The sequence below is a fragment of the Budorcas taxicolor genome, chromosome 1, assembly GCF_023091745.1.
Source record: "Budorcas taxicolor isolate Tak-1 chromosome 1, Takin1.1, whole genome shotgun sequence".
NCBI classification, from domain to species: Eukaryota; Metazoa; Chordata; class Mammalia; order Artiodactyla; family Bovidae; genus Budorcas; species Budorcas taxicolor.
The window spans coordinates 216337107-216349536 of record NC_068910.1 but is presented as its reverse complement, the minus strand read 5'-3'; the positions used below and the strand labels follow the sequence as shown (position 1 = coordinate 216349536).

The window sequence follows — 12430 nt, the reverse complement described above, 5'->3', positions numbered from 1 at the left end:
CAAAAGCAAAAACAAACAAATAATGTTACATCAAACTACAAAACTTTGCAAGGTGAAGGAAATTATCAATAAAATAAAAAGGCCACCTACTGAATGGGAGAAAATATTTGCAAATAATATATCTGATAAGGGGATAATATCCAAAACATACAAAGAATTCATACAGCTCAACATGAGAAAAATAGAACCTAATTTTAAATATGGGCAAAGGACTTGCACATTCATTTTTTCCAAAGAAGATACACAGATGGCCAACACATATATGAAAAGATACTCAACATCACTAATCAGGAAAATGTAAATGAAAACCACAATGGGATATCATTTTATACCTGTCAGAACAGCTACAGTAAAAAAGACAATAAATAACAAATGTTGGCAAGGATGTAAAGAAATGCACTTTCGGTGGGAATGTGAAATGGGTGTAGGCATTATGAAAACAGTATGGGGACCTCCCCCAAAAAATTAAAACCAGAACTGCCATATGATCAAGCTATTTCACTTCTGGGCATTTGTCCATAGAAAATAAAAACACTAATCTGAAAAACACAAATGCACACCAACGTTCACTGCAACATTATATACAAGAGCCAAGATACGGAAACAACTTAAGTGTCCACTGATGGATGAATGGATAAAGAAAAAGAACTGGTAGACATATACACGATGAAATGTTAGCCATTAAAAAAGAATGAAATCTTGCCGTTTGTCTTGGATCTTGGGGGTATAATGCTAAGTGAAACTGTTAGAGAAAGAAAAATACTGTATGATTTCACTTATGTGTAGAATCTATAAAACAAAACCAGTGAGCAAAGAGTATAGAAACAGATTCACAGATACAGGAGAAAAACAGGCGGCTGCCTGAGTGGGATGGGGAGAGGGGGTCGTGAGTAAAACAGGCGAGGCAGACAAAGAGGCACAAACGGCCAGCTACAAAATAAACAGGCTGTGGGGATGAAATGTTCAGCACCAGGGCTACAGTCAATAACACCATGATGACTTCGCACGGGGACAGATGGTGACTGACTGTGGCGACTGTTTTGTGATGTATGGAACCATCACATCACCGTGCTCTCCACCACCCAGGGCTGCACATCTATCACACCTCGATTTAAAATAAAGTATAAAAACCACAAGCAACCTTTATCATTATACAATAACCGACACGCCAAATTGATACTGTGTGAATAACGCTACTGATTCTTAACAAGGCTATTATTTGAGAAGCTTACTTCACCGAGATTCAATAACTTTTTAATGCTTTGTTTTCAAGTCAAACCACAGGTACCTGATTTTCTCTTAAATATGTTATTTTCCCAGTTTCTCCTAAACAATCAGAACAAATACTTATTGCTTGAAGTAAATGATGTATCTTTACAGAAATTTTCCTCACATTCAAGCTTACTTTCATACTGTTTCATTGTCTAAATTTAAATCTCTTGCCAGACACATTCATTAACATCTATTTCAAAGGATATTCTAACAGTAAAATTATTATTAAATAATAGCAACTGTTATTCCCAATGTTTTACTTGGTTTTTGTGGCAAGATACATTCCTAAACAAACACAGATATTTCAGTTTATTTCACATAAATTAAAAAATTTTTTTTCGTTATGCAGTCAATTTTTACACCACTTTTAAAGAGAGAGACAATTCTATACAGGATGGTTAGTGGTACAGCAGTGGCTTTAAGACCATAAATTTTTAAATGTTGTAACACATCCCTACTGCCTTCATGATTCATATAGTTCCATGCGCCACATGAGAAAATCAATTTAAAAACACGGTAGTACCCTGTTCTTGGTGACTGATCACTACTTCTTTCTGTAAGTTTAAGCAGGAAAACTGACTATACAGCTAGTTAAACTTTTCAGTAACTAGACAGCTTAGTTTCTATACCATCAGGGAAAGAGAGCTCTTTCCTTAATGATGTTTATATTTTCTAATCTATCGTACAGACATATTTTTCCATGAAAAAAACTAACCAATAACACGAGAAGTAATAAAGTCAATGTGCCAATATCAGAACACAGAGAAAGGGTCTGAAAAAGGCCTCCTAGAGCAAGGGCTGCTAGGATGACACATGCAAACCCACTGGCATGTTCCTTATTCATAGGTATCCTCTTATTTTTCGTCCGGGCACAAGTATTCACTGAAGGCTCTACCGTCTGACACTGTGTCTGAGCCCCAAAGCCAACAGACAGCCCAGAGCCTCGAGGGACATGTGTTCACCTCAACCCTAAAAAAAAAGAGGCGTACAGCGTTCCCGTTCCGTTGTCAACATCTGTACTGCCACTGTCTTTACATTTCCCACCTTTTTATTCATCGTCTCCAATGGGAGAGGTAGAGGTCAAGTTTAATGTAACAGGCAGAATGGTTTTCACACTCGGTCTAAATCTTGACTTATCAGTATTTAAAAAGCTCATATGTTATTTGGAATGCTTCCAATGTCTTACTAGCAAACAAGAAAAGCAAGGGAAATGAAATGTGAGGCGGAACCTTGAATTCTCTGATGTCCAGCACAGCGTATGCGTGTGTGGGGACCAGGCCCCACTTCTCGCCTTCAGCCTCGGTCATCACTCCAGTGGACGCAGTGATGAGGACATCTCCTTTGTGAAATCTGGAATGGGCCCAACAGATCAACAACCAGGGGTAAACACATCCGGACCTCAGATTACACCATCTTTCCTTTCATCTTGTGGTTTACATCAAAATTTCCACCAAGTGGAAATCTTTTCTAAAACAGGCTATTTTCAACACCCACCAGAGAAGTACATTTTTATTTTATAGCAAATCAGAAAAAACTATCACATTCATTTCTTTTCCCTCTCAGTTTTAGACAAACTAATTCTCAGAAACCTATCACTGAAGAAAAATAAATGCTAAATTTTCAAATGACTTACAAACAAAGGTGAAGATGGAAAATACCAAATGCATTTTCCCCAAAGCTGTGTAATTTTATTCGTCAAATCACTGAGCTTTCTGGTTTCAAGACTGAATGTGTATTACTGTACAGACAGTTTTCCAGCTCTTCACATGGATGATCCATTTAAGGCTTAAGCTATCTTTATGTTCTCACCCTCCTCTTTTCCCACCTTCCTTCAAATTGGTAAGTACTCAGGAAGTACAAAATAGTCTTCCCAATATTCCTTTATCCAAATGTTTGGGATTATCTACCATCGGGATTAACCGCAAGCGTCACTGAGGGCTGGCTGGAGCGAGTGCATCAAGTGAATAGTCTAAAAACACAACTTCCCTAATAACTGAGAAGGACAGCCTCTGCAGTATCCATTCTCAACAAGACATGAAGTTTTTAAATGGCCTCTTTTAGTACAAAAGAGAGAGAGAGAAGTGTTTACCTTTGGTAAAGCATTCGGAAAGAATTATCCTTGCTGAAAGTCTGGCTGTCTGAATGCATGGCGATCCTTTCTGGTATCCACCCAGTCAGGGCATGAAGATCAATGTTCTGCAACATAAACCCAGTCAGGACTGTCACTGTGGTTTTCAGGATCTTAAATAAGTCCCCAGGGTATGCTATTAAATCTCACTGATCTGATACGATGATTCTGATAGGAATAATTCAGAAGGCAGTAAGTTTTTTCTATCTGTATGAATCTCTTGTATGTGTGTGCTCAGACGTGTCCGACTCTTTGCGACCCTGTGGACTGTAGCCCGCCAGGCTCCTCGGTCCACGGGATTTTCCAGGCAAAAATACTGGAGTGGGTCGCTATTTCCCTCTCCAGGGATAATAAACCTTTTACTATTGGGTGCGTTGCATTTTCCTTCTTCAGAAAAATAAACCTCTTACTTAACTCAAATTCCCACCTGGATTTAAGCACAAACCTGTCTTTTCCTCACACTCTCCGCTGCTTTTCCAGAATACATTTACTGATGTATCTGATGAGAACTCAAAACATTTAATAGAAAAAACTGCTTTGATGATGATGATGACAGTTGCATTTATGCTCATTCCCTCTCTAAGCTGATTCTGTAAATCAACAGGCAATGGATTAGAAAGCTAAACTAAAAATATTTGAAAGCGAAAGTGAAGTCGCTCAGTCATGTCCGACTCTTTGTGACCCCATGGACTGTAGCGCACCAGGCTCTTCCATTCATGGGATTCTCCAGGCAAGAACAGTGGAGTGGGTTGCCATTTCCTTCTCCAGGGGATCTTCCCAACCTAGGGATTGAACCCAGGTCTCCCGCCTTGTAGGCAGATGCTTTACCATCTGAGCCACCAGGGAAGCATTTGAAGGACAGAGCAATTGAACATGGAGACTGGGAAGAAATTTTTTAACATCCTTCTACCTTTAAGGCTATGGTTTTTCCAGCAGTCATGTATGGATGTGAGAGTTGGACTGTGAAGAAAGCTGAGTGCCGAAGAACTGATGCTTTTGAACTGTGGTGTTGGAGAAGACTTTTTAGAGTCCCTTGGACTGCAAGGAGATCCAACCAGTCCATTCTAAAGGAGATCAATCCTGGGTGTTCTTTGGAAGGAATGATGCTGAAGCTGAAACTCCAATACTTTGGCCACCTCATGCAAAGAGTTGACTCACTGGAAAAGACTCTGATGCTGGGAGGGATTGGGGGCAGGAGGAGAAGGGCACGACAGAGGATGAGATGGCTGGATGGCATCACGGACTCGATGGACATGAGTCTGAGTGAATTCCGGGAGTTGGTGATGGACAGGGAGGCCTGGCATGCTGTGATTCATGGGGTCGCAAAGAGTCGGACACGACTGAGCAACTGAACTGAACTGAACCTTTAACTATGACCTATACATTCTTTGACTAGCATTATTAAGTAGCAGCAGCAGCAGGAGGCCAGGCACTGGGCTAGTATACTAACCAGGTATGAGTAACAGGTGATTTGCATATATTTACCTTATTTAACCTTTACAGTTTTTGAGAGGTGGGTATTATCCTCATGTTACAGACAAGCAAAGAAGCTAAGAAAGGGTAAACACCTTTTCTAAGGCTACAGGCTGATAAGTGTTATAATTTAAAGTCATGCTAGTCTGAATAATTTCTCGTGTAAGGCTGTAGTTGACAACTAAAGGACACTGTAGTGAACACTAAAATCAAGATACCTTGATTTTACAGATAAAGTTGTGCTAAGGTTGGGATAAACTAACCCCAAAGTCCTTGAGCCTGAATTTATTACAAAAAAAAAAAAAAAACAACACAGAAGGATGACAATATGACTCATCCCTTAGATTTGCAGAGGGTTCTTTGGAAAGGTACACTACATTTATTTGGCCCTGTATCCAACCAGAACAGTAGACACATACACTTTAGGCTTTCCTGAATACTAAATCTATACAACATGCAAATAATCTTGTAAAACAAAACATGCACTCCCATAATAACTACTGATCAATATTTTTCAGGGGCTGATAATGTTTTCATTTAAGCCAAATACATCATCTACAATCTTTCAAACTGAGAATAATCATATTAGGTAGCATAAGCCCGTGTCTGGATCACCTTCTTACTTACTGAATTGGATCCTGGGAAATCATATCCTCCCATGACCTTCATGTATGCCTTTTCTATGAGAGAAACCCATAATTCACTTTTGTTGTTAGAATAGGAACAGAGCAATTCTCCTTTGTGATCAACAGGTAACTGGTCATCAATTATCACCTGGAGAAAGAGAACATTAGTTTCCTTGGGTGGTACAAAATATCTTAAACCCTTTTTTATCAAAAAACTTACATACCTCTTATACTGATAAAATAAAAGGCATGCTATGTCAATTACTAAGATAATGGTAGTTTCATATTTCTGGAAACTGATCAATTATAAAATGTTTTGTGATGCCTTTCTTAAGGTTTACAATTTAATCTCCCTCTCAGGTATTAACTTGGAGCTAATTGGTTGGAAAATGTTATGGATCTACCAACAAAATTATTACGGATTCTAGAAATGTACTTTATATCTAAAATAATTTACAAAAGGGCCTCTCACTATTAAGGTAAATAACAATAGTACCCTAAATCTGCAAAAAGATTCATGCTATACTTAGTAGTAAAACATTATGGCTAACTAATACATTTAAATAATACAGAAGCATAGAAGTAATCACCACAAACATGCAGCCTCTAATTCACATTATAGAGTGATTTGGGAAATAAGAGGATAAAAAGAATTTTGATTTATTAATAGAAAAACTATGCAACTGCATTTTGAAAGATTCTTTAAACCAGAGACTATTTACAAATTATAGTTCAGAAAAACCATTCTCAATAATTCTGTTTAGTCTTTAAGAAATTAGCTAGAGCAGTCATTCTGAAAGGTTGTTCTCAGACAGCATCACCACCATCACCTAGAAACCTGTTAGATACGCAAATTCTAGCCCTTCTGCAAACCTACTGAATCAGATGCTTTGGGGGTAGAGCCCAGGAATCTTTTTTAACAAGCACTCCAAATGATTCTGTGCACCCTAAAGTTTGATTCTTATTCAACTAGAGAGTAACTTCTAAGCTTCCCACACTAGAATCAGTATGGAATCTTGTTTAAATGCGTATTCTGATTCAGCAGGTCCAGGATGAGGCCCAAGTTCAGAAATTCTAACAGATTCCTTTGTGCGTGAATGCTAAGTCACTTCAGTCGTGTCCGACTGTTTGCAATGCTATGGACTGTAGCCCCCCTGGGCTCCTCTGTCCATGGGACTCTTCAGGCAAAAATAATTGAATGGGTTGCCATGCCCTCCTCCACAGATCTTCCCGACCCAGATAATCAAACCCATGTCTCTTATGTCTCCTAAATTGGCAGGTGAGTTCTTTACCACTAGCACCACCTGGGAAGCCCCCCAAAATTCCCAAGTGACACTAATGTTGATCCTTGGACTTAATGAGTTGACAGGAGCTAGAGAATCCTAACAATACAAGGCCCTTACAACATGGTTCAGAATCCTTAAAGAAAGATTTGCAATTTAAAACTATGTACATATTTCACAAAGGAAAACAATATTAAAGGTGTCTTACATCTCGATTTACACACACAAACTGTTCTAATGGACTGTCTAACGGACACACTGTGTCTGATATCTTTTTAATCAAAAAGGTAATTAATGACCACCAGATTAAAATTCATTTTAAGCATAAGCAATCATTAGCTCAATGCTACTTCTTGGAGCTTTCTATAAATTTTTCCAAACTCATTTTTTAAAAGACTTTATGCCTGCCATGATTTTTTATTTTTAATTATTATTGATGATGTTATTGGTAGTAATATATATAATATCACAGAGTCAAAATAAACTAAACTGACTTTTTAAATGTTTACATAAATAACATTTCTTAATGACTGTACTCAAGATTCAAAGGTAGGGAAGAGAGAAGGGGTTGATATGGAGAGAAACGTTATTCACCTTTCTGGGGACACCATTGAGGTGAAGTTTTACCATATACTTTCCACAAGGATTGTACTCTGGCTCACCATCCTTATTCTGAGGGTAAATTATGCTTTAGTAAGGGAGAGAAATGGTGAAATACCAACATTAATATTCAATATAAACTATGCAGAATATTAATTTTATTTAGACATATGCTATTGTCTTAGTAATTTTACAAAAATAAATGTAAGAATATTTGTCTATAATAGACCTGTAATGGAAAAAGAATTTCACCTCAAAGTTTTTATTTAATATAAATAAATGAAGACAGTATCTTATGAGATCATACATTTCATAATATTCTGAAAAATGCTCTTTTTAATTATATCCTCTAATAAATTTTCTAGTAAGTGGATATATTTTAAACTAGTTAAAATAATCTACTATTGGCTCTAAAACATAAAGAGACCATTTCAGTTAACCACAACTAAAGAAACTGTAACTCTGACAGATAAAGTTAGATAAATAGACAGATAAAATTATCTAGTAAGATACTCATAGAAACTATCAATATCAATTTTCTTTCTCAAACTGCATAAGATTTATTTACAAGCTCTGTTTATCCAAGATGGCAAATGACTTGAAACTAAGGTCTGTATCTATTTACCTTTGTTCTTTCAGGACTTAACATAACAAAAACAACTCAGGAAAAGCTGTACAAAAAAATTATAATGCTTAATTTTTATAATGAATAATTTTAAGCTAATAAAACTTCCAAAAATTGAAAGAAAAAGTATTTCATAGTAACATTTCAGTACATTGTTCTAGCCAACAAAAATGTTATATATATATTATGTTATACTATATTACAGACCTATATGCTGTATTATATATGTTTTATATTAATGTCTTATGTAACCCATTAAAAACATTATCTCAATAAATGATGTAAAAATTTGAGACATTTTTCAGTAGATTTTTTTTCTGTGTTAAGTTTTCAAACTCTGATCCATTTCACACTTATAGCCTGTCCAAATTCAGACTAGCTCACTTCAAGTGTGTAATATCCACATGTGACTTGTGGCTACTATATAGTACAGTCAAATTATAAATATGATATGGTTTTAATTTGACCAATCTCATTTATTTCATTTATATTATTCTAACTATATGTGCATATGTTCTTAGATCGTCTTCGCAAATCCCTCCACACTCCCAAACCATCTGCTTGACACACAAAGGCCGTAACAGTGCTAAGTGATATGCCCTTTCTGTGCAGACAAAACCTAAGCTTCTATTTCCAAGTAAGAGACAATTCCATGAAAAGGGGTAAAGGGACAAATATAAAATCTTACCTTGTAATCAACTTCTTATTAAATCGTCTCTCATAAGCTGCACTGATAGCCAGTGATGCCACAAAAGAACAATCTGATACTATTGTCTGTTAATAAGAATTATTAATACACCCATTTACTCATGCAATTTCAACATTACCACGATACTTAAGGACTGTATCTAGAGCCTTTTTATACTAAATATCTTGAGTGCTGCTCGAATAGGAAAATAATAAATAGAAATGCCATAGTGCCAACACATATTTTGTTTGTACAAATCCCCGGAAAAACAAGTATTTCAATTAAGTTACTTTAGAGTAATTAAATATGCATGATGTATTCTTAATGAATAAAAGCATATTCAATTGAATTACACTTTTTAATGACAAACAATTACAAGCATTTTTAAAAAATTGGTTAATAAAAAATTACAAGCATTTAAAAAAAGTTGGTTAATTACAATATGACAATTTAAAATCAATACGCACATCAAAAAATTTGAATCACAGTATTTTAGGAGCATTATTTTCATACTAATGTGAAAAAAATCTATGACTTCAGGGCTAATGTGTCATTAATAAAGTTTACAATCAAGTCACAGAGTTGTTCTGCCACTGAAGTGTTTTAAATAAGCCCAATACCTTTTTATCTTTTCTATTTATTCTCTCATCAAGCATAAAATTCAGATTCTCAATTATTCTCATCTGCAAGCATATATCAATAGGGTACACAAAAATCTATTTAACTGTTCAAGAGTTATTATATCTCAGTATGTCTAAGTCAAATGCGAAATGAATAATTTTTCCAATCATACTAATGAATCTGAATAAATAAAAATCTAAAAAAAGGGCAAATGTATATTCAAATTACTTTAAAATGTTAGCTTTTCATATAAAATTATGCAAAATAAATGTTTACCTGCTTTATGCTGAAACTAGACACAGTATAAATCATCGTAGGATTGTTGGTGAGGTCTTCTGGTCGTACCCATTTAGAAAATGTAGCTTTTTGTTTAGGTGATAATGGTAACTTGCCACATCTATCACTGAGGTGATAATAAAAATTTAATAATAAAATTAACCTTAAAAAATGACTTAAGATTAAATTTCCCAGAGAATTTTTTTTGGTATAGTGATCACAGCTATACAGTGAATTCTAAAAAAACTCTCTGGTCAAATTTGGCTTTTGAATCCAATCTGATCATCCACCTCAACTTAAAAAAAAGGTACACAGATAACTGACAACAGAAAAGCAATTAAACACTTTTATATTTATTTTAAGAATATACCTTAAAAGTTAAATTTAGCACGGTTATATTCAAGAAATTCAGTTTCAATAAAATGGAGCCATTTGATTCATTCAAAAAAAGCAAGGAAGCTACAGATCTTTATGTCGGCTCTTGACAAACTCATCTCTGCAGGACTAATAATGAGAATACCTAGTTACAGAGTAATACACAGGTGGCAACCGTGGTAAAGAATCCGCCTGCCAATGCAGGAGATGCAAGAGACGCGGGTTTGATACCTGGGTCAAGAATATCCCCTGGAGTAAGAAATGGCAACCCACTCCAGTATTCCTGCCCAGAGCATTTCATGGACAGAGGGGCCTGGCAGGCTACAATCCATGGGGTCACAAAGAGTCAGACACGACTGAGCACGTACCCACAGACTAAACATGTGCTGGGCATCACACAAAATATTTTACATATCTTATTCATTTGACCTTCAAAACATTTTATTAGAGCAAATTTTTTAGAAAAAGTTTTAAGTGATCAAATAATCTGTGACACTGCTGAGCTAAGACATAGAAGGAAGGGTATCAGATACCCAGGTCTTTGGTACCAAACCCAGCATCTTATCCATTACTCTCTACTCAAAACGTGTAGGGAATACATGCGAAGTCAGTTCAGTTCAGTCGCTCAGTCGTGTCCGACTCTTTGCGACCCCATGAATCGCAGTACGCCAGGCCTCCCTGTCCATCACCAACTCCCAGAGTTCACTCAGACTCACGTCCATCGAGTCCGTGATGCCCTCCAGCCATCTCATCCTGGGTCATCCCCTTCTCCTCCTGCCCCCAATCCCTCCCAGCATCAGTCTTTTCCAATGAGTCAACTCTTCTCATGAGGTGGCCAAAGTACTGGAGCTTCAGCTTTAGCATCATTCCTTCCAAAGAAATCCCAGGGTTGATCTCCTTCAGAATGGACTGGTTGGATCTCCTTGCAGTCCAAGGGACTCTCAAGAGTCTTCTCCAACACCACAGTTCAAAAGCATCAATTCTTCGGCGCTCAGCCTTCTTCATAGTCCAACTCTCACATCCATACATGACCACAGGAAAAACCATAGCCTTGACTAGATGGACCTTAGTCGGCAAAGTAATGTCTCTGCTTTTGAATATACTATCTAGGTTGGTCATAACTTTTCTTCCAAGGAGTAAGCGTCTTTTAATTTCATGGCTGCAGTCACCATCTGCAGTGATTTTGGAGCCCCCCAAAAATAAAGTCTGACACTGTTTCTACTGTTTCCCCGTCTATTTCCCATGAAGTGATGGGACCAGAATCCACGCGAAGTATCTCTCTATAATTAATGTACAGCACAAAAGTTTAAGTCTGCCGTTCTTCAGAGTGCTTCCAGAGCAAGGGCAACAAGCCCGGTTTTGAAAGATTTATAGGATGATATAAGGTGAATGACACGCAACCTGAAAAAAAATGTTTTTTTTAAAAGCAGAATGTTGACAGACATTAGGAAAAAGAGGGTTTTGTGGTGATGTGTGATCTGAAAACTCCTGGCTGAAGTATTTTTTCTTTTTTTCCATTGGAAGGACACCTCTAAACCTTTAGTAAGCCAGTATTTGCTGGAAATCTCTTAGAGCATAATATGGTATATAACACTTCTCAAACTTTTTTGATGATCACCTCATACATCTCATAGAACCACTAGCATTCCAGGCAGCAATTTGTACCTGTGTAGTGTCGGGACCTGACTGGTAACATACAGTGAGCTGAATGAATTTAGAAGAATTTAAGAACAGCCATCACAAAAGTGTGAGGAGAAAAAATAAGGCTGACTCACATCTATAATCAAATTACTCAATATTATTGCCCTGCCATATGAACTACAATTCAGTAAATCCCAGACTCCTTAATACTTGTTCTCTCAAAAGTCACCACTGAATTACTAAATTTTTCTTAAAACTTTGAAATATTTAAAATACTTTATAATTTATAATACATGGCCAGAAAAGAAAAAATATTAGTCAACCAATCTTTCTAAAAAAGATTAGATAAAGCTCAACATTCAGAAAACTAAGATCATGGCATCCAGTCCCATCACTTCATGGCAAATAGATGGGGAAACAGTGGAAATGATGGCTGACTTTATTTTTGGGGGCGCCAAAATCACTGCAGATGGTGATTGCAGCCATGAAATTAAAAGACGCTTACTCCTTGGAAGGAAAGTTATGACCAACCTAGATAGCATATTCAAAAGCAGAGACATTACTTTGTCAACAAAGGTCCGTCTAGTCAAGGCTATGGTTTTTCCAGTAGTCACGTATGGATGTGAGAGTTGGACTATGAACAAAGCTGAGTGCCGAAGAACTGATGCTTTTGAAGTGTGGTATTGGAGAAAACTCCTGAGAGTCCCTTGGACTGCAAGGAGATCCAACCAGTCCATCCTAAAGGAGATCAGTCCTGGGTGTTCACTGGAAGGAATGATGTTGAAGCTGAAACTCCAGTACTTCGGCCACCTGATGCCAAGA

The 12430-nt window shown here is 36.8% G+C and overlaps 1 protein-coding gene across 1 annotated transcript in view; it reads right to left on the bottom strand.

Moving 5' to 3' along the window:
* Window positions 1–12430, bottom strand: part of CAPN7 (calpain 7) — a 49257-nt gene that overhangs the window by 18505 nt on the left and 18322 nt on the right. Inside the window, exons 7-12 of the mRNA XM_052636980.1 lie at window positions 9593–9719; window positions 8696–8781; window positions 7377–7470; window positions 5501–5647; window positions 3362–3468; window positions 2502–2622 (exon numbers count right to left, since the gene is read on the bottom strand). Of these exons, the coding sequence (XP_052492940.1) occupies window positions 2502–2622; window positions 3362–3468; window positions 5501–5647; window positions 7377–7470; window positions 8696–8781; window positions 9593–9719 (682 nt within the window). The remainder of the gene's footprint in view (window positions 1–2501; window positions 2623–3361; window positions 3469–5500; window positions 5648–7376; window positions 7471–8695; window positions 8782–9592; window positions 9720–12430) is intronic.